Below are 27,749 nucleotides of genomic sequence, written 5' to 3' on the forward strand. Positions count from 1 at the left end.
TAGAAGTAAAAAACATGCTGTCACTTCGCTGGGAAGGACCTTATGAAGTCCTACTGACTACCTACACTGCCATCAAAATAAAGGAAAAATCTTCCTGGATCCATGCAAGCCACTCCAAAATAGACCCAGAACATCGTTCTCAAGACAACTGGGAGACAGTCCCCACGGGTAACATTAAACTAAGTTTTCCATGGCCAATTCCCAGGCCCCAGAAGTAGCCAACATCATGAAGTAGACAGCTTTTCCCAAGATCATAGATCAAGAAAGCTGGCTTTCACCTATTTTCTCCCCCAAGCATTTCTCCTTATACACACAGACATAAAAAAACTATTAGCAAATATATATATAATCTTTTAATCATTTATTAAAAAGCTGACTGGAGAGCACTGGTCTCTATCTGTCCACTTCCCCTCTCTAAGTTTCCACTATGGGCTCTTTTCCAACCTGTGTCTTGCTTTTACTAACCCTCTCTTTTTCAACAGGTAGAGCACAGACCAAACACCCCCTTATGCCAGTTTACCAAGCTGTGGCCGTGCTAACTAATCAGTCTGACTGTTGGCTATGTTAACAGCTAGATAGCACAAAAGAACCCAAACTGGTCTTTGTTCCTGCTGAAGTGAACACCTGGTAGACTAAATATGGAAGATGGATGAACAACAGGGTATGATATCCACGACAAGGAAAACTTCACTCTGCCTCTTCTCCTGGTGAGTCATTTGGGCCCCAGAAAGACTCTATAGAAGCTCCAGGACTGTCCCTTGACCAGGTAAAGACAATAAGTGAGTTTCCCCCCCTGCATTGTAAGTAAACATGACACTGGACCTTTCCTGGATGACATACCAGGAAAATATTGTAATCAAACCCTGTGGTTTAATTCCACAGGTGGCATCTTCAAACCTCTAAAGGGAGTTTATAAGTGACTCTAACACTACTCCCTTTGGCACAAACATCTGCCAAATCACCAAATGCTCTGGAAGGCTCATGAGATAGCCATGTACAACTTGGGGTATTGCAGCTGCCCATATGGTTGTTTCCCAATACCACAAACTATATATGGATGGATCAAAAATCTGGACTCACTTGGTCAGGTGACAGGAGCAGGCTTTATAGCTGCCGAAATCAGACTGCAGGCTTCCTGTACCAGCTATTCCACAACCTGTTCTCTTCTCACAGATTGACAGGAGCACATGGAAAACGGAGATGTTTAGGCATTAACAGTACCAGTGGCGTAGGTCATGGAATACTCCAGACCGTGGGAACTACAGATTCAGTTCTAACCTTGTTTATAAACCACATTGGTCTTTTTGTTTTATGTGGCAACAAAGTACATAAAGGATTCCCACCTAATTGGTCGGGATGCTGTGGACACAGATACCTGGCTCCTTCTGTCACTAAATACTCTACCCTAAATGCAAGCCAAATTGCAAACTTGGGTTTCTTTGTTCATAAGATTGTGCCACATAAACATGCTAGTTGGGAAATCGTGCAGAATCCACTTGTATATCACAACTCCAAGTTCTTTTCAGCATTGAGAGTCTTATTCCCCAGCTTTGGTGATTACGAGTTGGAAAAGTTGATCTTAAATCTCTCCATGGTAACGGAACAAGAGTTCAGCACCACCATGCAAACTATGAAAATACTCCAGTCAGAGATGAACAGCCCAGCCTCGGTGGTACTCCAAAATCAACGCGCTCTGGATACACTAACTGCCCAGCAAGGAGGAGCCTGTGCAATCATCGGTGAAAAATGTTGCTTTTACATGAATCAAACTGTGCAAGTAGTATCTAACTTACATCTATTAAAAGAGAAGATTGACATTTTCCATCAGATAAATGAAGCTCACACATTTTATTGGACTGACTTATTTCCAGGATTGGGAGACTGGTTTAATGGAGTGTGGGGAAATATGCTACGATTTGTTCTTTTCTGCTTGTTTATCCTCATTCTAATCTATGTTCTTTTCTCTCTTTGCAGATTTCTTACCACTTGGCTACTAACTGGATTTTTCTCTCCACAGTCACCAGCTCAGCTTTTAATATGTGAAGTTTCCAGGGAAGTTTCAGAGAAGGGAACTGTGGTTCAGGGCAGGCCACCCCAAGATGTACCACTCTGGTACGCAGATTATTTTGAGCTGCAGACAGTAAAGGCTCAGAAGACTCAGGAAGGGGCCAGCCCCGTGGCCGAGTGGTTAAGTTCATGCACTCCACTTCAGTGGCCCGGGGTTTTGCCGTTTCGGATCCTGGGTGTGGACATGACACTGCTCATCAGGCCACACTGAGGTGGTGTCCCACATGCCGCAACAAAAAGGACCCACAACTAAAAATATACAACTCTGTACTGGGGGAATTTGGAGAGAAAAAGCAGAAAAGAAAAAAAAAAAGATTGGCAACAGTTGTTAGCTCAGGTGTCAATCATTAAAAAAATTAAGATTAGGGGGCTGGCCCTGTGGCCGAGTGGTTAAGTTCGCGTGCTCCCTGCAGGTGGCCCAGTGTTTCCTGGGTTCGAATCCTGGGCGCGGACATGGTACCACTCATCAAGCCATGCTGAGGTGGCGTCCCACATGCCACAACTAGAAGGACCCACAAGGAAGAATATACAATTATGTACCGGGGGCACTTTGGGGAGAAAAAGGAAAAAAATAAAATCTTAAAAAAAAAAGAAGACCACTCAGGAAAAAGCATCTGACCACGCCCCCCCTCCCCCTAAACTGCCTAAAAGAATTTAACATAGAAGGCCTGTTCCAGGAAGGAGCTCATACCATATGATAGCTATAGTGTGATGTAAAATAGGTGTGATAAAAGAACACCAACAAACCCATTTTTTTGGCCCAGGAAAACCTGTTTAACAAATACTTGCCTTCCATCTCTATGTAAATTGTCTTCCCCCTCTTTGAAGCCCCAAATCACTATCCCCAACATCCTCCTTGTAACTGAAGATACAGGCAGCCTCGGCCAGATGGCTGAGTTACTTAGTTTCTCCTGGGTTTCTCCTATGTATACATGCTATTAAACTTTCTTTGATTTTCTCTTGCTAACCTGCCTTTTTGATTATTTGACCAGCCATAATACCTTAAGGAAAAGCTGGGGGTGGGGGACACGGAATTCTCCCACTTCCCCAACAATAGAAACAAAAAAGTTATGGTAGGGTAGTGGGATTATTGGTGGATCTTTCTTTAACAATGTGAGAAAGTTATGTTTACACTAAATTCTAGTTGGAAGAATGATGCTTGTTGTTGGGTGGAGGTGGTACAGGTAGTGCTACCCAAAAAGGCTTTGGGGATGCCCCTCTGGAAAGCCAGTGTTCCAAGAGTTTCTCTTCCTTTGATCTGGGTCGTGCTCTAAATCCAGGAAGATATTAGTACATGTTGCAGATTGATTTCAGAAGTTCCATTTGGGAGTTGCCGATAAGTAGCTGTGTGATTTTGGGCAGATCATGCTCCCTCTCTGGACCTTGGTTGTCCTTTCTGTGAAATAAAAGAATTAGGCTCAGTCATCTCTAAAATCACTCTCAATTCCTTGGTACTATGATTCTTTAATTTTAAGTGTAAATATATACATATATCTATAGTATATATGTGTGAATGTATTTCGGAGGGCTGGGGCCAGAGCCAGAATGGTCTTTCCCAGGGAAATGGCCCCAGCCCTAACACTAGATCTCTGGGACATATTCAGGGCTCATGTTCACCTTAGCTGCCTCTTCCTTCCTTTCCTACCTTGCCAGAGGAAAGGTTTTTGTTGTTAACCTTCATCATCATCACCACCATTAATAAATAGAATTAATAAATGGAATGCTTATTGTGCACCAGGCATTGCTAAGCACTTTAAATGCATTATTTCATTTATTCATTTCAACAGTGTTACTGTACTCATTTTACAGATGAGAGAAATAAAGCTTAGAAAGGCCCCCATATTACTCTGTTTGTAAGGAGAGGAGCTAGGATGTGAACTGAAGTCTGTTGAACTGAAGGAGTTGATGCTCGTACCCATGAGTACCTGAGGGAAAGTACCACTGCCTAAAGATTGTGGACTGCTAGATACAGAAGTACTATTAGACACGTTGGTCTCTGATGAGGCCCAGCGTGGAAAGGCATCAGGTTCTCTAAAACATGAGTCTAGAACTGGACAAGGACCTGACTCGCTCAAATAGGCCCTGGCTCTGGGATGCAGCCCAGGTTTGCTCAGGAAGGTTCTCATTTGGCCTTACCACCCTAGATTCCACTCACACTTATTTGCCCGCTGTCCACTATGCCAGGATAGGACTGTTTCCTTATGCTTTGTGATTTGTTTTGGCCTACAGCAGGGACGGATTTGCAGCAGCCCTGCCATACTATTTTTCAGACCTCATGTAGTAGATAACGTGCCTTTTCCCAAACAATTCCTAGAGTTCAGGGCAGCATAAAGCTAAGTAGGCTTTGTCAAGCACACACACAAGTTTGGCAAGACCCAAACTGAACTGATTCAGCCACTAAAGGTATGACAAGCCACTTTAGATTCTGACAGGTTATTACTTATGCAGCAAAAGGAATGTCGACGAAAATAAGCCATAACCAATCTATAAATGAAAATTTGGGTGAGTTTATTCTGAGCTTAAATCTTAGGATTATAACCCGGGAGAGTCTTTCCACAAAGGAACAGAGCACTCCAAAGAAGTCGGGGTACAGAGGGCGGTTATATACCCTCAAAGAGGGTGTTTCACATATGATTGAGATGTCCTTCCCACAATAGTCACAAGATTGCCCTGTCAGCACAGCGCTTGATGGACACAGCAGGTAGTGGGTCTGCTATCTCGGTGGGCGTAGCAGGAGGCAAGTCTATTGTCTCGAGCTGGGCAGTCACAGGTGAGCGCAGCAATCAGCTTCTAGCCTAAGGAAAGATACTTAATCCTTCAGGAGACGCCAATGTTGGGAGGGGGAGGGAAGTTGCACCTTTACCTGAAGGACCTTTGTTCTTGCCATAGGGAATATCTAAAGCAGACATACAATGCATGCTCAACGGCCCCAGTCAGGCCCTTTTGGAAAGACAAGGTCAGGCCGAATTAGGTTTATATCAAATGGCTTCCTCATATTCTCCAATATATCCTATTGCTTGCCATTTTTATTTGACAGGAAGAATGCATAAAGGTGCCAACTGTCAGTGGTCCTTGTCCCACACGTCAAAAAGGATGATCCTGAAACAAAAGGGGCCAGATGCCTGGAATGTTGTTGTGGGATATCTGCTTGCTGAAGAGCCAATTCTAGACTGCAACTCAGAGGTTGTTAGATTCTGCAGCTCTGTTTTGAGGGCAGGGGGTGCAGAAAGCCCCACACCTCCTCAGAACCTGGGAGGAGATGAGAAGCTGTCTCATGACAGCCTTTCAGAGGAGATTGCCTCTAGGTCCTCATAAGCCTCCTGTCCTCTCCTGTTCTGGAGAGATCACAAAGCATTCTTCTTAGTCCCAGATAAACTTTGGTTCAAGTCTTTGCCTGTGAGGCCTATGGGGATATGTGCAAGGTTGCCAGGGTGCGTGGGAGAGATGTTCCCTTATAGCTTTCCCAGGGTTTGAGGCTTTTTAAATCTGCCAAATAGAGAGGAAAATAAGACTGAAAAACAAGAAATCTGAATTCAAATCTAGTTCAATCCATAATTAGCCATGTGATTCAAGCAAGTCCTTTACCTCTCCAGGGCTTGTCATTTTACACCCATAAAATACATACTTTTTGTTTGTTTGCTCTTGGGGAAGTCTTTTTCCTCTTATTAGAATGTAAACTGCACAAAGACAGGGATTTTGCCTACTCTGTTCACTGTTGTAGCCCCAGTGCTTAGAACAGTGACAGACACGTGGCAGAGATTCAATAAACACTTGGATGAATGAAATGAAGTGCAGGATATTTCACTGTATTTTGTTAGTATGTGCACGTGCATTCAAAATCTTAAAACCTACTTTTTTTCATTTGCAGAAAATTCATAGAGGAGTCCCGGTGAAAATGACTGTACCTTTCTTTTAGGAAAGCTCAACTAAAAGCCTGAGGGAAGACTCACTTCATCTCAGAGTGAGAAATTACATAACTGAATGTAACATGGCACCCAAATGGATCTATACTAGTGCAATTATTATAAATCTTAATGACACTGATGTGGATTAAGGCTGCCCCAGCTAGAGAAGCCCAAGGTGACCTGGCCTACATGCCAAACTATACGACCTGGTGGATTTTTTTTATGGTATGAATTAGGGCTGCCCCAGGGAGAGAAGCCCAGGGCATCCTCACCTACATGCCGATCTATATGGCCAGATTCGTATCTAAAAGTTATATGACCGCACAGTAACCAGACCCCATCTGCACTGAAATCATTTAATGACTTTTTACATCATCTTTTCTTTTTCCAGTAAAAGTAAGTCACGTACCCATGCCTTATAAAATTAGCCCTAATCCTCAACTCAGGGCAGCAGCAGGAGCTCTGACTGTCCATGGGTCCTGTCCCCATGCAGGAGCAGAAGCTCTGACTGCCCATGGGTCCTGTCCCCATGCAGGAGCAGAAGCTCTGACTGCCCATGGGTCCTGTCCCCATGCAGGAGCAGCAGCTCTGCCTGCCCATGGGTCCTGTCCCCATGCTATTCCACACTATTCTCTAAATAAAAGAGCACTACTGCCAGATCTTGAGAGTCCAAGAAATCTTTCTTTCGACTCCTCGGCTCACTGACCCCGCATCAAAACCTCTGGCACACAGTTTCCTGTAACAACAGAAATCGAGGAGGCCCAGCTTTTCCAGTGTCTTGTTCTATGCCTACCACTTTCCCAGTCACATCCCCAGCCTCCCTTTTTCTCTTTCTCTCAGCCAATGTATGGTATAGACAAGGAAAGAAATTGCAGGTCAAGGAACCTGCCTCTGGTTCTGATCACAGCATCATTTCCCTGCTCTACGCCCCAGTTTCTTCATTTTTATGTGTTTGTATGACACATAGTTTTCCCTAATTCCAAATAAGTGTTATTATATCTGCTTTACAGATAAAGAAACAATGGCTCAAAGGGATTGAATGACTTGCTGAAGATCACTTGTTAGTACTAGAGCCAAGCTCTCTCACTGAATGTTCACGTTTCTTTCCTCCTTAACAATGAGACGCTCAGAAGATCCCCAAGGCCCTGGTCCTTTCCCTCTCTCTGTCATCTCCATGAAGGGGCAGGGACTCTTGCCTGGCTTGCTCCCTGCTCTGATTTCAGGGTCTAGAACTCGGCCTGGCACATAACAGGTACTCGATATCTATCTGTTGAATGAAAAAAGTGGATGAGTCGAGACGAGCCACAATTCGTCCCGTGACCTCGAGCAAGTCGCCGCCCCTTGCCGGATTTCATCTTTGTCCCCGACCCTCGCCCAATCTCCTTCCCGCGCCTCGTGCGCTCCTCCGGCCACCAGACGGCACTGTCTTAACCGACCCAGCCCAGCAGGCAGCTGCTCTCTTCTTGGCCCCGCTGCGCTTTCGCAGGTTGGAGGGCGCGTTGCGAGGAACCGGAAGTGCCGGAGCCGCCGCCGCCGCCGCCTTCGCCTTCGCTTTTAAGCGCCGCGTTCGCGTCGCGGGTTTTCGCGGGCGTCGTCGCCGAGGAAGCCGCTGCAGCCGGGTTGGGAGTGGAGGCGGCGCGGCATGAAGCGGCGCAGGCCCGCTCCCTAGCGCGCGTCAGGACGGTCCGGGCGGGGCCGGGGGGGAAGGTGCAGTATCCGCTCCCTCTCCTTCCCCTTCGCCCGCGAGGCCTGGGCCCGAGCCCAGCGGGGCCCTCTCCGTCTCACGGAGGAACCGCCAGGCGCGTCCTCCCGGCTGCCCGCTCTGCGGTTTCCCCCGGCGCGCCGCCCCGCGCGGGCCGGAGCCGGAGCCGGTGGCGGGGCCCCACTTGCCGGAAGAGGAAGCCGGGGCGCTGAGATTTCGAGTCAGCCAGCGTTCACCGGGCGCCCACTGCGCGCTGGGTGCTGGCCTCCGGACTTTCACGTCCGTTATCTTAATTGAGCCTGGCTGGGGTTGGGAGCCGCGTATTCTCCGGGTTTACAGAGGAGGAAACGGAAGCCCACAGAGGCGAAGGGATTTGCCTAAAGTCCAGTGGTGGCAGATCGGATTCGAACCGAGATTTTCGGGTTTCCCAGCTGGTTTTCCTTTCTTTCTACTGCCTCACTCTAGGTCGATTCTCTCCTTGCTCGCTGGCCCCCTCTCATTCTATTTCACTCGCCCGGGGTAGGATAGATACTTTCCTTTTTCGAACTTCTCCGCTCACGCTTCTCGTAAGACTTGACCCCCCCGTCCCCCGTCCCGCTCCGCAACATTCTGCGCTGTACCTCTCTTCTTCTTCCTCATTCATATTTTTGAGATCTTTGCCCACTCTGTGGTGATGAACCTCTCCACCGGCAGTGGACCCTAAAGAGTGAAATAGTTAGGCTTCACTGAGGCTTGTGTTTGAGTGGACGACGGTTTGGCCCTTGGATTAAAAATTAAGGAATGACATTTGAGCCAAATTCAAGAGTCCTGAAGCTGTTTTCTAACCCAACGTGCTCTTCTCTCAGTGAGGGGCTTAGTGCATGGGAAGGTATCTTGACATCTTAGTCCGTTGTTGCAGGGCTAGCGTAACTTCACTGTTTTCCCTCCCTTTGCCACTGTGCTTTTCTCACCACATCTCTTTGCATCACTTACTGAGGCTATGAGAGCCCAGAATTAAAACTGATAAAAGTAGGGTGAAATCACACATCCTCCTTGCTTTTTTCTTTCACTCGGCCAGAATTTCGTTAAATTTAACGCTTACTTTTCTAGAAAAGTTACCTAATTCAATTGTTTTAAGATTATACGTGGAAAAGGAAAGAAGCGAAAGTGTAATGCACTTGAAATGGATAGTACGTTCTTTGTCTTGTGAAAATCTTAAATTATCAAATACAAGTTAGTTCTCTTTCCACAAGATGGCCTGCTGTATAATTCTTTTGGTTATTCTACTGAGTCTTCTTTCTCCAGCCAGCTCAATTATGTATTATGTAAAATAATACAAATGTATTATTATGTAAAAGATGGAAACAGGACTAGGCACCAGAAATAAATTTTATTAATCACCTGTCATTTTTGAGGATTTGCAATCACCATGGATAACATCACATCTGTATGCCTTTTATACTTTTTAAAATTCTTCCATAATTTTCCTTTGTTTGTATGTCTGGACATCAGGATTTACAGTATTTTTAGGATATTCTTTTGAGTAAATTGGGCTGTATACTTCTGAAATAAAATAATTTTATAATTTTCATAACTTAAAATGCAGATACAGGATAATTCAGACATCATCTATTACACCAAAAAGAATATTTCTGTATCAGTTTTAAGTACTATTTAAAACTTTTTAGATTTAATCTTTTTGGTCACATATGATCCATTTTGATAATGATCAACAGCCTTATGTCTTATTTCATTATCCTGGTGAGCAGGATTGGATGGTGAGAAAAGGAAAGACTCCTGTGAGAAGAGAGCAGGATGAGCGGAGGGATCTATGCTTGAAGTTGAGTCACTTGAAAAAGATCTCTTTGAATGTGGAAGAGATCTGAGCAGATGAAAATACAATCAGGTAGGCACCAGGGAAAGCCCTTAAGTGAAGAGGTAGGTGGGGCAGTGAAATATGCACTGTGCTGAGAATGCTTGCTGACCCTATTTTCTAATTTCTGAAATTAGAAAACTCAGGTCACATATTTTGAAAAGCATTTCTATGTAAGGTATTATGGAAATCTGGAAATTAATTTAATTACACATTTGTGTAAATTGCTAAAATTATATAATATCGTCTGTTAGAAAATGCAGGATGTACATTTACCATAAACGTAGAGAAGTACAGTATCATTTGAACTGTAAAATTTGTGTGTATATAGAGAGAAGTAGTGAGTTCAGGGACCTAGTACAATTTAGCAATACCAGATAATTTTGCTGAAGTGCCAGGAAATGCAGCTTTTACATAGGAGAGATGTCAAGTTAATGATGGCTCAAGAAGCTGGGCAGTAAGTCCTGGGAAGTCTGCTGAGCTTCTCTTTTCTGTTCACCAGCCCTATTCTTGCAAGCAGTGGTTTGGAGATGAAGTTCCAAATTTAACACGAGAGTTAAGAAAAATGAGCCTGGTCTGTAGCTTCTCTCACTTGTCCTTCACTTCGTTAGAAATAAAACTAGATCCCTTGACACATTTGATAGAAAATAGGGCCTCCCCTAGCTTTTAGACGGGCAACCAACTGCCACTGTCATATACTGCCACTTACTATCAGTCTGCCGAATACCAGTTGAGCTAAATGACTTTTTCCTCTCCTGAGCTGTTTGGATTTTAATTATTGGAGATAAATGCCCAGTTGTTATAATATTACAAATTATATACTTGGTATAACTCTCCAGTGGGTTTTCTGGCCACTTTTGCTGCTGTAATATTGAAAATGGTAGTATAGTTCACTGTAAGAAGAAAAAAGACACAATATCCTGGCCACACAGTTATGTTCATTTTGCATGCCGTAATGCACGCCTGATGGACTAATTCACAGACCTCACTTGCTAATTACTTTTTCTCTGTGGTTGTTAGTTCTTACCACAAACTCCTGTTAACCTGCAAAACAGCTTTAAAAAAGACATCATGTTAAATATACAGCCATGTATTGATTGTTCTAGAAGTAGTTAGTAATTATGTGAAATTGGTTCTTTAAAGGCAGTTTAGTTTATCTCCCAAGTCCACATGTTTTGACATTTATTAGTTCAAAAAGAGGTTGCTCCAGAATTTTTGTTTGTTACTTCTTTGTGATAGTGTCATGAATAATGCATGTCAGAATGTCACACAATGGCTTTTGATGACACTTCTTATTTTCTCTGATATTTTGTTCCTGTTACATTTAAATATTGAAATAGATAAAGGAAAAATACATCCTCTTCTGGATTTGTAAAATGAAAAGAAATATCAGTAGTAGATGAAATATTAACAGTTTTCGGGTTGAACTGGTATATTGGGTTCAGACTTTTATCAAAATATTGATAGGACAAACATTAAACGCTTTCTGCATCAACTACTTCAACTCATTAAAGCCACTTGAAGATAGTATTTTTTTCCTCATTTAATCATGAGAATAAAAGTTGTATAATCTGTAGTAATAGTCACATGAATGTTTTATAATATGCAGTCACCACAAGTGATCCTAAGATAGTGATGTCTAGGCAAGAGCAGAAGACAAAAATGTACCAGCCACTTAGGTCTTTTGTTGTTTGGAGTTCCATTTAAAAGGAAACAGTATTTATATTATCTGGGGTAAATGCCCTAGGAAGGTTATTACAAGTACATTGTTTGCAACAGTTTTATTGCTATTCTAATTGGTACTGATTATTTCTGTTAGCTAAAGGAGTCCACATTTATCACATGTGTTACTTTTTTAAGTGCAAAAACACTTAATTCCCTTGGCACATTTAACTTCACTGTTGACATGCTGTTGGATGGAGCATAGCAGCCAACTGGCATATGGCCTGTTTCCTTCCAGTGTGGGAAAGAAAAAAGGAATTTTGGCAAGAGATACCTAAGGAGAGCCTTTTATAAAAGTTCCCAAAGGGATTTATAGTCACTGTGAAATAGACGTGACCTCAATTTTTTAAAAATCTCATTTTTAAACAACACAGAGAAGGGGGAGCTGTTGCTTTTCTTACTAGGTTTCATTGCAGCTATGCTGAAAAGCATTTTCTTTTTTTTGCCTTTTTTGGGGGGAGGGGGTCCTCTCAGACTGTCATTCTGATTAATGTAAAAGAAGACAGGCCTGTGAACAGCTTCATGTGCCTTGTTTTTCTAGGAAAATGCAACATGGCAGCAGCGATGGAAACAGAACAGCTGGGTGTTGAGATCTTTGAAACCGCAGAGTGTGAGGAGAATATTGAATCACAGGATCAGCCTAAATTGGAGCCGTTTTATGTTGAGCGGTATTCCTGGAGTCAGCTTAAAAAGCTGCTTGCTGATACCAGAAAATATCATGGCTACATGATGGCTAAGGCACCACATGATTTTATGTTTGTCAAGAGGAATGATCCGGATGGGCCTCATTCGGACAGGATCTATTACCTTGGTGAGTATGAAGTCATAGTTTCTGAGAGGAAATGCTTTCTTAATTCAACCTTAGAGGCTAGATACAATTGGCACTCAAATTTCAGTGAATAAATAAATGAATCAGTGACCGTTCCATTAAAGGGGGAAAATACTGATTTGAAGAACTTCAGTTTTGGTGCTGTTTTAATTTTGATTTGTCCCATTAACTTTATTTTTACTTGCAAGTAACAAATCATGAATTGATTATGTTCTTACTTTCAAGGTCAAAGTTAAAGATGCCAGAAATTGCTTCTTCTAGTTCAAAATGCCTTTCCTTAGGAATGATCAGATTAGGAACACAAACAAATCATTGGTTTGTTCCCACTCTCAACAGCTGCTGCTTTCTTTCCTTTTCCTTTTTTTTTTTTTTTTGAGGAAGATTAGCCCTGAGCTACCTACTGCCAGTCCTCCTCTTTTTGCTGAGGAAGCCTGGCCCTGAGCTAACATCCATGCCCATCTTCTTTTACTTTATATGTGGGATGCCTACCACAGCATGGTGTGCCAAGCGGTGCCGTATCCACACCCGGGATCCGAACTGGCGAACCCCGGGCTGCTGAGAAGCGGAATGTGCGCACTTAACTGATGCGCCACCAGGCCAGCCCCTGCTTTCTTTTTTTTTAAAGTAAGGCTGGTTTTGATCTCTTCTTCCTGAGCCTGTTCATTCTAGATTTAAGGTCTGTCTAAATTAAATATATTATGCCAACAATTTACTATTTTTTGTTTATTAAATTTTTAAAAATAAGTTTCCTCCCCTCCTTCAAAGCTGTTTCATGTATGTATGTATATATAAATACACACTTTTTTTCTTTTTAGAGCTATTCTGTACATGAGTCCATATCAGTAATTGTAGAATCATTCATTCTAAGGACTCCAGAGTATTCCATTGTGTAACTGTGTCGTATTTTACTTAACCAGGCCTTTAACAATGTGCATTTAGATTTTTCTATTTTGCTGTTACAAAAGATGAGGCAGGGAATATCAGTGTATTAGATCATTTTGTACATGTGTGAATTTACTGATAGGACGAATGCCGAAGAGTGGAATTGCTGGGACGAAGGTGTATATATCCTGAATTTTGACTGATGTTGCCAAATTGCCCCTCCAATGAGATTGTAGAGTTTATATTTCTATCAGCATTGTCTCAGAGTGTCTGTCTCTATACCTGTACCAGTAGTGAGCGATCACTCGTTTGTGTCTTTCCCAGACTGCAGTCTCCCATTGTAGTTGTTTATTATTAAAGATTTTTTTTTTCTTTTTTCTCCCCAAAGCCCCCCGGTACATAGTTGTCTATTTTTAGTTGTGGGTCCTTCTAGTTGTGGCATGTGGGATGCTGCCTCAGCATGGCTTGACGAGCAGTGCCGTGTCTGTGCCCAGGATTCGAACTGGCGAAACCCTGGGCTGCTGAAGTGGAGCATGCGAACCTAACCACTCGGCCACGGGGCTGGCCGCTGTGGTTGTTTATTATTATTATTTTTAATTGAGGTATAATTGACATATAACATTATACTAGTTTCAGGGGTACAACATAATGATTTGACATTTGTATACCTAGCAAAATGATTACAATAAGTCTAGTTAACATCTGTCACCTTACATACTTAACAAAAAAATTTTTTTCTTGTGATGAGAACTTTGAAAATCTACTCTCTTTACAACTTTCAAATATGCAATATAATAGTATTAACTATTGTCACCATGCTATACATCTCCATATCTCATTATAGTTTTAATTATTTCCTTTATGAGTGAAGTTGAGCATCTTTTCACATATTTAAAAGACATTTATATTTCCTTCTCTGTGACTAATCTGTTTGTAATTGTTGTCTATTTTTTGTTGGATTGTGTGTTTTTCTTATTGTCTTAAAGCATTTTTTTAATATAATGAGGGAATTAACCCGTTGTGGTATTTTTCCCTGAGGTTTAATTTATTTATCTTTTGCCATGTAGAAATCTGTGAATTTTTTTTGTAGTTAAATTTTTACTTTTTTTAAGTTTTGTGTTGTATCTAGAAAGGCCATCCCAGCTCCAAGATTATATTTTTAAAAATCTTTATATATTTTGTTCCATTCACGTGTCTGTCAAATCAAGTGCCAATGCTACGCTGCTGCTGCTGTTATTATCATAGCTCTCTGTGTTTTAGTGTTTGATAGGACTGGTCACCCTTCATCACTCTTTTTCATACTTTGCTTGACTATTTTTACTTGCTCATTTTTCTTCAAGAACTTAAAATTATCTTGAATATCTCCTTCCTCCCAATCCTATTTGTACTGTTTTAGGGTTACATTATATTTATACATGAAGTTAGGGAAAATTGACAATCTTTAAAATGTTGAGCTTTTCAAGAAACCTGTATGCCTTTTCATTTGTTTGTCTTTTATATCCATCTGAATTTTAGGGTATTTTCCTCCATTTAAATCCGTTGTTTTAAAAATGTTAGTATTCTTTGAACACCAGTAAATACCAGTGAGTCATCAGGAAAGAAACAATGGGAAAAGCCCATTTCATGCTTATCCAGAACTGGTGTTTGTGTATGTAGAATGCCTTGGAAATTTTTATTGGTCATGGATGAAGCCGAGGAAGCCATGGAAAGGAGCAGTTTCAAGAGGGGCAACTGATTGATTGTGGGAATGGCTCTCATTTGAAGATAGAGGAGAACCAGTTTTTTTATATTTGAGGGCTGAAGGCTCTTAGAAGGAGAAGGCTTAAGGAGGATATGATCACATTTTGTAAAATTAGAATGGTATGGCTAGGTGACCACAATCTTAAGAATTCTATAATAGTAACTCTGGAATATAGCAAATAGGTTTAAGACAATCAAGTGCTGAAGTAAATGTCGACTGATATCTAGCTTTTTACTTCAAAAGGCAACACAGAGTAAGAAAGGTTTAAGAAAAGCTTTAAGAAAGGTTTAGGAAAATAAAGGAATTAAGGAAGATGTGGCTATTTGGGGGTTCATCCCCAACCTTTGCAAGGGTTAGCATGAAAGTTACCATGCCCTTCCACAGGTTACCTTCTTTTTATTTTTTTTAAAATAAATTAATTTTTTAGAGAAGAAATAAGGTTTGTGTTTTGTTTTTGTTTTTTTGAGGAAGATTAGCCTTGGGCTAACATCTGCCACCAATCCTCCTCTTTTTGCTGAGGAAGACTGGCCCTGAGCTAACATCCGTGCCCATCTTCCTCTACTTTAACGTGGCACGCCTGCCACAGCATAGCGTGATGAGCTGTGCGTAGGTCTGCACCTGGACTCCGGGCTGCTGAAGCGCAACCTGCGAACTTAACCACTGCACCACCAGGCCAGCCTAACATAGGCTACCTTCTTTGCCATTATCCAAGTACTAGATAGGATCTGTTCCGTCTGAGAGAGAGTTTCTTGTTCTTCTTGTGTGATTTGTTTTCTCCTTCCTAAACCCTCCCCTAGCTTTTTTGGAAGTGATTCCTTTCCAGCTCCTTTTAAGGTAGAAGGGCTTTATTTTACTTTGGGTTTTCTTTGGTTGACATCTTTATAACCGTAGTGTATTTCTATTACTTTCTTTTATAGGTAGCTCATTCCACACTGCTGTGATCTTCCCCTTTATTTATTGGATGATTTCACAGAATAGACCTGGTATCTACTTAGTGTAGACCTCTTTCTTTCACCTTTCCTCAATAAAGACAAAGAGATTTTTAGCAAATTAGATATCAGATTCTGTGATTTAATATGACTACTTTCTTTTTTTTAAAAAAAAGATTGGCACCTGAGCTAACAACTGTTGCCAATCTTCTTCTTTTTTTTTTTTTTCCCCAAAGCCCCCCCCGTACTTAGTTGTACATCCTGGTTGTGAGTGCCTCTGGTTGTGCTGTGTGGAACACCGCCTCAGCATGGCCTGATGAGCGGTGCCATGTCCGCGCCCAGGATCCAAACCGGCGAAACCCTGGGCTGCCAAAGCAGAGCGTGCGATCTTAACCACTTGGCCATGGGGCCAGCCCCTGAGTATACTTTCATTTGAAACTTATTAGTGATTACAGTTATAGAACATTTATAATGAAGAAAAACTAGAACTCAGTTAGACCTATGTATGTTTCTAAATCAATACTTTAAATGATTCAGAAAAAGAAGCAATTTAGTAATCTGAAGTTTGCACAAAGCACCCCCATTTGGAATCTCATGAGTCTGTTGACAACTTGTAAGAGACTAACAGTTTTCAAAAAAACAAAATGATACATGTCCTTAGATCATCTTATATAATTTTCTGTTTGTTTTGAGAGGGACTAAGATCTGAATATTGAAATGAAACCTGAGCATTTTTCTTTGAAGCCTGGGTTTTACTGAAGAAAATTTCCATGGCAGATGGCATGTGCATCTCCTGCTTGTTAACATTCATTATAGATCCCACAGAGTGCAAAGTTTTGCAGTATATAGAGGGCATTATGTACTTACTACTGTGATTGCAGTAGATTGCTACTTTTTAAAGTAATGAAAAATGATTGTTTTCTCTTATAGCTATGTCTGGTGAGAACAGAGAAAATACACTGTTTTATTCTGAAATTCCTAAAACCATCAATAGAGCAGCAGTTTTAATGCTCTCTTGGAAGCCTCTTTTGGATCTTTTTCAGGTAGGATTAAACATTGTTATTCCTGTGATTTGGTGTATGTTTTCAGATACTGTGTTTATTGAGAGGCAGAAATTCAACTGAAGCTTTATATTTGAAGTAGGTGTGAATTAAAAGGAATTAAAACATTTTTATGTTTTTGCATGTCTGACCCTTAAATTCCATTTAACTCTCAATATCTGAAACTAAGGGATATTAGAATTCAGATTTTTTTTTAAACTATCTTCTTCCCGTTTAAGCACCTTTCCCCTCTATAAACTTGCTCGTTATGTAGTTGTCACATTTTTGGGGAGGAGTTATTCACATGAAAGAAGTAGTATATATTTCCAGAAAGCTTTTTCTTTAAATCTTTAAATTGAATGTGTAGTTCTAATACTTAGTAACAGTATTCACTTAAGGGTTAAATAAAGGTATTAAGTTCAATTTTTGTTTCTAAATAATATAGTTCAGGGGCTGGCCCTGTGGCCTAGTGGTTAAGTTTGGCATGCTCCACTTCAGCACCCCAGGTTTAGTTCCCTGGTGCAGACCTACACCACTCATCAGTGGCCACGCTGTGGCAGCAACCCACTTATAGAATAGACGAAGAGTGGCACAGATATTAGCTCAGGGTGAATCTTCCTCAAGCAAAAAGAGGAGGACTGGCAATGGATGTCGGCTCAGGGCAAATCTTCCTAGCAAAAAAAAAAAAAGTTTAATTTAATTTATGAAAAATCAAAGCTTAGGGTTTTTTTTTTCAATATTTTATCTTTAGACAAAATGTAAATAGTTGAAAGTCATTCCAAGAACAAGATGATAGTTTGGGTGTGATTCTTTGCCTTTTTGGTCCTCATTTATTATTTTTACATTGCATATTTCCTTATTGAATAGCATGTTTGGGCTAAATGAACTAAAATGTGTTATTTCTCTTAGGAATTAAAAAAGATAAATTGTATGACAACTAATAATTTTGACTGCAACTGTTTATCATGGATGTTGTTTTTTATATAGTCTTATGACTTTTCTTTAAAACAGAAAAAAATTCCTAATTCTAAGAACAGTGTGTTAAACTGAAATAATGGTAGTTTTCTCATGGAACAGTTTGCAAATTAATGAGCCAAAGTTCTTATTTTTTAAAAACTTTTATTATGGAAAATTTCAGACCATAGAAAAGTAGAATCACATGTGAAATAATTTCAACAGTTATCAGTCTGGGCCATCAGTGTTTCATTGTAGCCCTCCCAGTCCCCCCTCCCAATCCCAGCCCCCTCTTCTTGGATTATTTTTAAGCAAATCCCAGCTATGTGATTTCACTCCTAAATAAGTCAGTTTGTATCTCTAAAGGGTACACATTCTTTTTAGACATTACCACAATATCATTATCAAATTTCGTAGAGATGGAAAGTAGGGTCGTGGTTGCCAGGGGCTGGGAGAAGGAAAAAATGGAAAGTTGTTTAATGAGTATAGAGTCAATTTTGCAAAATGAACAAGTTCTGGAGATGGATTGCACAACAATGTGAGTATACTTAACGCTACTGAACTGTACACTTAAAAATAGTTGGTAAATTTCATGTTATATATATTTTACCACAATTAACAAAGAAAAGGATACTTCGTAGATAATGTTGTGTGCTTCCATCAAGAGACATATAGAGGCTTATTTATCTTCTTGTGATGATAGCAGCCTTTGATCATTGCCTAGATCCATTAATTTATTAGGGGTTCTGAAACAGTGATAATTTATCATTCCTTCTTCATTTATTAATTGAAATATTTCTATAAAGAGAAACTGCTATTTGACAGCCATTCGTTTATCCTGATGTCCAGTTCACAATGGAAAGGCAGGATAATGTTTGACTCTTTTCATTTTTCAAATAATTTGTTTCCTACAGTCCTCCACTAGTTACATTAGAGTTTTTGGAGAGTTTTTTGGTATCTTTATAAACTTACAGAGTTAATTTATTTGATATATTTTGATGCATTGACGGTTATTATTCTTATTGTATAAATTGTCTTATTTTTGGCTGGTGGAATTCTCTTCAACTTGAGATGTCGAATTCTTTTGACATGACCCTGGTAATAGTTGATAGCTCTCTAGCTTGCTTGTATGATGATGATGTTCCGCGCTCATCGTACACATTGCCTATCCTGTGCTTGGAATCAGCCATTTCTCCAAGGCGCTCTGGTTCCTTTACGGGAAAGTGGTATTAAGAGACCATGATCTAGGCACTAGGGGTGCTCATTATTGCTAAGTTGGTAATTGTTTCTAGGTCTTTTGATTCGATAAACTAGGTAATACATACATTGCATGTGTGTATCTTTGAAATGTAGGTATTAATATGCACTCTATCAATTTAGATAAAGTAAGGTCAGACTGATATATCCAATTCAAATTCTGCATTACAGGTTTTTTTTTTAACCTCATTTATCTTACATATGAATCTCCTTTCTCTGATTTCAAAGATCCCAGTCTAAATAACAACATAATTACTCATTTGATTTACTCGGTACTACACACACAACAGTTTCAAAATGACAAATGAATCAACACTATGATTACTTACAATAGTAACTTGGAATTGTTTTCTGTGTGGTTACAATTCTACAGTGCTATATGATTAGATGCATTTGTTTCATTTTGTTTTCAACTGTTAAGAATTCCTTTATTTCTAATTACTTTTGTTTTATAAAATAGTTACATGATTACAAAGTCAAATCCACAAAACAAAGTATATTCTGAGAAGCTCCCTGTCTCCTCCATCCTGTTTCCCTCCCTCTCATTCTAGATAACCTTTGTTTTTAAATGGCTCATCTTTCCTTTTTAAAAAATATAAGCAAGTACGTAGATAGCCATATGCCCCCCTTAGATAAATAGTAACTTACAATATACATTTTTTCCACCTTGCAGTTTTCAAATAACAACATATCCCTCAGATCACTCCATAGGAATATATCCTTAATTTTTATTTCTCTTTACATCTATGTTGTGTTGTGCAGACAAATCATATTCAACCTGTTCTTTCTTAATGGACATTTCAGTTACATTCAGTCTTTCTCTTACAAAATAGTACTGCAATGAAATGGCTTGGGCATACAACATTTTACATTTTTGGCAGTATGTTTTTAAGCTAGAGTCTTACCAATGAAATCACTGGACCAAAAGGTATTTGCTTTGGCAGTTTTTCTAGGTATTACCAAATTTCCCTCCATAGGAACTGTGCCATTTTGAATTCTCACCAGCAAGGTATAAAGCTGTCTGTTTTCCCGTGAACTCTCCAACACAATATATGATCAAACGTTTGAATTTTTGCCAGTCGATAGATGGAAATGGTATCCCAGTGTAATTTAATTTTCATTTCTCTTATAGGCAAAGTTGATCATCTTTTTATGTAGTTAAAAGCTATTTGCATTTCTTTTTCTGTAAATTATTTATTCATATCTCTAACCTATTTTTCTATGGAGTGAATGGTCTTTTTCTTCATTTTTAGGAGCCTTTTACTGGGCATATTAACACTTTGTCTTTGATTTAGTTTGCAAATATTTTTCCCAGGTTGTCGTTTGTATTTTTACTTTCTTTATGGTGCGTGTGTTTGTGTTTTGGCCATGTGAAAGATTTTTATGTAATAAAATTTATTGATCTTTTTCTGTATTGCTGCTAGATTTTATTGCTTCTGGAATTTGTATCTTCTGTCATAGTTAGGACAGTTTTCCCTACACCCAGTTTGTGAAAGAATTCACCCATGTTTTCATCGTACTAGATGGTTTCATTTTTTAAAGCTTTATTGAGGTATAATTAACATATAATAAACTGCAAATATTAAAGTGTACAAGTTGATAGATCCAACATATATATGTACTTATGAAACCATTACCTCAATCATTACCCCCGAAAGTTTCCTTGTACCCCTTCCTAATCTCCCCTGCCCACCCATCCCCTGGCAGACATTGTGCCAGTCTTGTACAATCTTTCATAAGATTTATCTCTAAGTATTTCACATTTCTTAATCTATTGTAAATGTTGCTGTTTTCTAATTTCAATTTCTCGTTGTTCATTGCTAGGTTTTAGAAATACAATTAATTTTGTTTTGTTTTGTTTTGTTTTGTTTTGTTTGAGGAAGACTAGCCCTGAGCTAACTGCTGCCAATCCTCCTCTTTTCGCTGAGGAAGACTGGCCCTGAGCTAACATCCGTGCCCATCTTCCTTGACTTTATATGTGGGACGCCTACCACAGCATGGTGTGCCAAACAGTGCCATGCCTGCACCCGGGATCCGAACCCGCAAATCCCGGGCCGCCGAAGTGGAACGTGCACACTTAACCGCTGCACCACTGGGCTGGTCCTACAGTTGATTTTGTATAGTAATCTTATATCCTGCCACCTTGCTTAAACTCATTTATTCCATTAGTTTTTTTGTAGCTTCCATTGGATTTTTCTATGTAAACAATCATATTGTCTGCAAACACTACAATTTTACTTCTTTTCCATTGTAGTTGCCTTTTATTTCTTTTTCTTGCCTTATTCTACTGTCTAACTCCTCTAGTACAATATCGAATAGAAGTGGTGAAGGTAGATGTTCTTGTCTTCTTTCTGATCTTAGGAGGAGTCATTCAATCCTTTACCAGAAGGTCTATTAGCTGTAGGTTTTTCGTAAATGCCCTTTATTAGGCTGGGGAAGTTCCCTTTTATTTCTAGTTTGCTCAGTGGTTTTATCAGGAATAGTTACTCAATTTTGTCAACTGTTTTTTTCTGTGTCTTCTTCTTCTCCCTAAAGCCCCCTAGTACATAGTTATATATTTTAGTTGTGGGTCCTTCTAGTTGTGGCACATGGGATGCTGCCTCAGCATGGTCTGATGAGCATTGCCACGTCCATGCCCAGGATCCAAACCGGTGAAACCCTGGGCCACTGAAGCAGAGCGTGTGAACTTAACCACTCGGCCACAGGGCTGGCCCCAGGCTTTTTTAATTTGTTAATATGACAAAACATCACTTGATTATTCCATGTTAAACCAGCCTTGCATTCTTGGGGAAAAGCCCACTTGGTTATAAGTTATTATCCTTTTAAATATTAGTTAATATTAACTTGGTTATTAATTATTATCCTTTTACATTTACTAAAATTTTGTTTAGGTTTTTATGTCTGTCTTCATGAGAGATTTTGGTCTGTAGAGTTCTTTTCTTGTAATTTCTTTGTCAGATTTTGGTGGTAGTAGTATGCTAGCTGCAGTATAAATTGGAAGTTATTTCCTCCTTTTTAATTTTCTAGAAGAATTTTTTGGTAGAATTCACCAAAGCTATCTAGACCTGTAGTTTTCTTTGGGGAAAGATTTTTAACTACATGTTTAATTTCTTCATTAAATATAGTGCTATTCAGGTTATCTTTTTTTTTTCAGTGAGTTTTGTTTGTGTTTTTGAGGGAATGTTTCCATTTCATCTAACGTATTGAATTTATTAGCATAAGGTTCATAGTATTCCCAAATCTTTTTAATGTCTGTAGAATCTGTGGTGATCTCCCTTTCTCATTCCTGATTTTTCTTTTTAAAGATTTTTATTTTTATTCTTTTTCCTTTTTCTCCCCAAAGCCCCCCAGTACATAGTTGTACATTCTTCGTTGTGGGTCCTTCTAGTTGTGGCATGTGGGATGCTGCCTCAGCATGGTTTGATGAGCAGTGCCATGTCCACATCCAGGATTTGAACCAACGAAACACTGGGCCACCTGCAGCGGAGCGTGTGAACTTAACCACTCGGCCACGGGGCTAGCTCCTGATTTTTTTTTTTTTTAACCTGGGCTAACAACTGTTGCCAGTCTTTTTTTTTTTTTCTTTCTGCTTTTTCTCCTCAAATCCCCCCAGTACATAGTTGTATATTCTAGTTGTGGGTCCTTCTAGGTGTGGCACGTGGGACACCACCTTAACATGGCTTGATGAGCAGTGCCATGTCTGCACCCAGGAGCCGAACCAGCAAAACCCTGGGCTGCCAGAGAGGAGCGCGCAAACTTAACCACTTGGCCACGGGGCTGGCCCCCATTCCTGATATTTTATGTAATTTGTGTCTTCCCTCTCTTTTTCTTTTCCTGATCAGTCTGGCTAAGCGTTTATTGGTTTGGGTTCATTGATTTTTCTCTATTTCATTGTTTTATGCTCTCATCTTTATTATTTCTTTTCTTCTACTTACTTTGGATTTCATTTATTCTTTATTTTCTAGTTTCACAAGATGGTAGCTGAGGTTACTAGTTGGAGACCTTTCTTCTTTTCTTTTTTTTTCAAAGATTTTATTTTTCCTTTTTTCCCAAAGCCCCCCGGTTCATAGTTGTGTATTTTTAGTTGTGGGTCCTTCCAGCTGTGGCGTGTGGGATGCCGCCTCGGCATGGCTTGATGAGTGGTGCCATGTCCACACCCAGGATCCGAACCGGTGAAAACCTGGGCCGCCACAGTGGAGTATGAGAACTTAACCACTCGGCCACGGGGCCAGCCCCTCTTCTTTTCTTATATAAGCGTTTAGTGTTATAAATTTCCCTTTAAGTACCACATTAGCTACAGCCTGTACATTTTGATATGTTGTTTCCATTTTTACTTAGTCCAAATCTAGTTTCCCTGTGACCCATGAGTTATTTACAAGTATACTTTTTAGTTTCCAAATATGTGAGGATTTTTCAGAGATTTTATTTCTAGTTTAATTCCCTTGTGATCAGAGAACATACTTTGTATGACTTGAATCTTTTCCAATTTACTGAGTCTTGTTTTATGGCCCAGAATATGGTCCATCTTGGTAAATGTTCTCTGTTCACTTGAAAAACATATGTTCTGTTGTTGTTGGGTCTATGAATGACCATTACATCAGATTGACTTACTATGTTGTCCAAGTCTTCTATGTCTTTACTGATTTTCTACTTGTTCTGTCAGTTATTAAGAGAGAATGTTGAAATCTCCAACTATAATTGCAGATTTGACTATTTCTCTTTGTAGTTCTATTAGCTTTTGCTTTATATGTTTTGAAACTAAGTTATTAGGTGCATAACTGCATAGGATTGTTATGTCCTCCTGATAAACTGATTCCTTTATTGTTATGAAATGACCCTCTGTTTCTAGCAATATTCTTTACTCTGAAATTTACCTTAATATTAATGTAAACACTCCAGCTTTCTTTTGATTAGTTTTATCATGGATTATGCTTTTTCATTCTTTTATTTTTTTGCCAGCTTTATTGAGATATAATTCATATACCATACAATTCACTCATTCAAAGTATACAATTCAATGATTTTTAGTGTATTCACACAGTTGTGCAACTGTCATCACAGTCTAGTTTTAGAACACTCTGTCATCCCACAAAGAAACCCATTAGTAGTCGCTTCTCATCCCCCTACCCTCCCTACCCCCAGGCCTATGCAACTGCTAGTCTACTTTGAGTCTCTATAGATTTGCCTAGTCTGGACATTTCATATAAAAGGAATCGTAATACGTGGGCCTTCATGATTGGTTTCCTTCCCTTAGCACAATATTCTCTGGATTTATCCACATTGTAGCAGATAACAATACTTTACTTGTTTCTTTTTTTTTCTTTGAGGAAGATTAGCCCTGAGTTAACTGCTGCCAATCCTCCTCTTTTTGCCGAGGAAGACTGGCCCTGAGCTACCATCTGTGCCCATCTTCCTCTACTTTATGTGTGGGGTGGCTACCATAGCATGGTGTGCCAAGCGGTGCCATGTCTGTACTCGGGATCCGAACCAGCTAACCCTGGGCTACTGAAGTGGAACGTGTGCACTTAACCACTGCGCCACCAGGCTGGCCCCACTTTACTTGTTTTTATGGCTGAATAGTATTCCATTGTATGGCTATACTACAGTTTATTTATCTATCAGTTTATGGATATTTGGGTTGTTTCAGCTTTTGGGCTCTTATGAATAATGCTGCTTTTAACATTCATATGCAAGATTTTGTGTAGATCTATGTTTTCAGTTCTCTTGGGTATATATCTAGGAGTAGAATTGCTGGGTCGTGTGGTAATTCTATGTTTAAATTTTTAAGGAACTACTAAATTGCTTTCCACAGCAGCTGCACCATTTTACATTCCCAACAGCAATGTGTGTAGTTTCCTACGTCCTCACCAACACTTGTTATTATCCATCATTTTGATTATAGCCATCCCAGTGAGTGTGAAGTGGTATCTCATTGTGGTTTTGATTTGCATTTCCCTAATGATTAGCAATATTGAGCATCTTTTCATGTACTTATTGGCATTTGTTTATTTTCTTTAGAGAAATGACTGTTTAAATCCTTTGCCCGTTTTTTAATCAGGTTGTTTGTCCTGTTGTTTGAATATGGAGCACCAAAATGATATGTCCAAGTCCTAAAGGTGTCTGTGAATGTGACCATGTTTAGAAATAGGGTCTTTGCAGATATATTTAAGGATCTCAAGATGAGATAATCCTGGATTTAGGGTGGGCCAGAAATACAATGATTGGTGTTCTTATCAGAGAAAGGAGAGGGAGGTTTTTTTTCCCCTAAGATTGGCACCTGAGCTAATATCTGTTGCCAATCTTTTTTTTTTTTTCCTTTTCTTCTTCTCCCCAAAGCCCCCCAGTACACAGTTGTATATTCTAGTTGCAGGTCCTTCTAGTTGTGCTGTGTGGGACACCACCTCAGCATGGCCCAATGAGTGGTGCCATGTCCGCACCCAGGATCCGAACTGGTGAAACCCTGGGGCACAAAGCAGAGCGCACAAACCCAACCACTCAGCCACTGGGCCGGCCACAGGAGAGGCAGTTTTGACACAGAGGGTAAAGGCTATGTGAAGACATGGAGAGAGATTAGAGTTATGTTGCCACAAGCCAGTGAACCCCTGGAGCCACCAGAAGCTGGAAGAGGCACCAGAAGCCCAGAGCCTTTGGAGGAAGCCTGGCCTTGCTGACACGTTAACTTTGGGCTGCTGTCCTCCAGAACTGTAAGAGAATAAATTTCTGTTGTTTTCAGCCACCAAGTTTGTGGTAATTTGTTATAGCAGCCCTAGGAAACTAATACACATCCCTTGACGCACAAGGTTTTAAATTTTGTTGAAGTTCGGTCGATTTGTTTTTTCTTTGATTGCTTGTGCTTTGGTGTCATATCTAAGAAACTATTGCTTAACCCAAGGTCTGCAGATTATCATTTATGTTTTCTTATATAAGAGTTTCATAATATTATCTCTAACATTTAGATCTTTGATCCATTTTGAGTTAATTTTTGTATATGGTGTGATATCAGGGGTCCAAATTATTTCTTTTACATTTGGAATGCAGTTGTCCCAGCACCATTTATTGAAGGCTATTCTTTCCCTAGGAAATGATCTTAGCACCCTTGCTGAAAGTCAATTGACCATGTATAATTCTGGACTCTCAGTTCTATTCCAATGGCTTATGTGTCTATCCATATGCTAGTACCATGCTGTCTTGATTAATGTAGCTTTGTACTAACTTCTGAAACTGGAAAGTGTGAGTCCTCCATTACTGTTCTTCTTTTTCAAGATTATTTTGGAATTCCATGTGAATATTATTAGAATCATCTAGCTTATCCATATCTTGAAAAAAGGGAATTGGAACTTTGATAGGCATTCTCTTGAATCTCGGGATCAATTTGTGGTCTATTGCCATCTTTATACTCTTAAGTCTTCCAGTTCATGGGCATGGGATGTCTTTCTGTTTATTTAGATCTTCCTTAATTTCTTTCAACAGTGTTTTACAGTGTTCTGTATACAAGTCTTGTACTTCGATTAAATTTATTCCTAACTATTTTATTCCTTTTGAGGATATTTTTTTTATTGAGTTCATAATAGTTTACATCAATGTGAGATTTCAGTTGTATGTTATTTCTTGACTGTCACCACATAAGTGCTCTGCTTCACTCCCTGTGCCCACCCCCCACCCCGCTTCCCCCGGTAACCACTGAAGTGTTTTCTTTGTCCCAGTACTTGTTTATATTCCACATGTGAGTGAAATCATCTAGTGTTCGTCTTTCTCAGACTGGCTTATTTTGCTTAGCATAATTCCCTCTAGGTCCTTCCATGTTATTGCAAATGGGATGAATTTGTCTTTTTTTCTGGCTGAGTAGTATTCCCTTATATATATATACCACATCTTCTTTATCCAATCATCAGTCTGTGGGCACTTGGATTGTTTCCATGTCTTGGCTATTGTGATTAGTGCTACAATGAACATAGGGACACATATGTTACTTTGGATTGCTGATTTCAAGTTGTTTGGGTAGATACCCAGTAGTGGGATAGCTGGGTCATATGGTAGTTTTATTTTTAGTTTTTTGAGGAATCTCCATACTGTTTTCCATAGTGGCTGCACCAGTTTGTGTTCCCACCAGCATTGTATGAGGGTTCCCTTCTCTCCACACCCTCTCCAACACTTGTTATTTTTAGTCTTAGTGATTATAGCCATTTTAATAGGCATAAGGTGGTATCTTAGTGTAGTTTTGATTTGCATTTTCCTGACGATTAGTGATGTTGAACATCTTTTCATGTGTTTATTGGCCATCTGTATGTCTTCTTTGGAAAAATGTCTGTTCATCTCCTCTGCCCATTTTTTGATCGGGTTGTTTGTTTTTTTATTGTTCAATTGTGTGAGTTCCTTATATATTACGGAGATTAACTCCTTTTCAGATATATGATTTGCAAATATTTTCTCCCAATTATTGGGTTGTCTCTTTGTTTTGATTCTAGTTTCTTTTGCCTTGCAGAAGCTTATTAGTCTGATGAACTCCCACGTGTTTATTTTTTCTTTTGTTTCCCTTGTCTGAGAGGACGTGGTATTTGAAAGATCCTTTTTAGTTTGATGTCAAAGAGTTTACTACTGATACTATCTTCCAGGAGTTTTATAGTTTCAGGACGAATCTTCAGGTCTTTGATCCATTTTGAGTTTATTTTTGTGTATGGCTTGAGATAGTGGTCTACCTTTATTCTTTTGCATGCAGCTGTCCAGTTTTCCCAACACCATTTATTGAAGAGACTCTCTCTCTCTCTTTCTTTCTTTCTTTGAGGATTAGCCCTGACCTAAGATCTCCCAATTTGTCATGGAGCTGCCAATCCTCCTCTTTTTGCTGAGGAAGACTGGCCCTGAGCTAACA

General features: G+C 39.8%; 1 protein-coding gene across 9 annotated transcripts in view; it reads left to right on the forward strand.

The window, feature by feature from the left end:
• Positions 1 to 7,383: 7,383 nt before the first annotated feature.
• Positions 7,384 to 27,749, forward strand: part of DPP8 (dipeptidyl peptidase 8) — a 62,662-nt gene continuing 42,296 nt past the window's right edge. Inside the window, exons 1-4 of one of the 9 annotated variants that reach the window (XM_003363658.5) lie at positions 7,384 to 7,679; positions 9,423 to 9,559; positions 11,790 to 12,059; positions 16,560 to 16,672. In XM_003363658.5, the coding sequence (XP_003363706.1) occupies positions 9,523 to 9,559; positions 11,790 to 12,059; positions 16,560 to 16,672 (420 nt within the window). In that variant the 5' untranslated portion in view covers positions 7,384 to 7,679; positions 9,423 to 9,522. The other 8 variants (XM_070234629.1, XM_070234605.1, XM_070234611.1 and 5 more) reach the window with 8 other exon arrangements.

This window comes from Equus caballus, chromosome 1 (genome assembly GCF_041296265.1).
Source record: "Equus caballus isolate H_3958 breed thoroughbred chromosome 1, TB-T2T, whole genome shotgun sequence".
In the NCBI taxonomy this organism is placed as follows: Eukaryota; Metazoa; Chordata; class Mammalia; order Perissodactyla; family Equidae; genus Equus; species Equus caballus.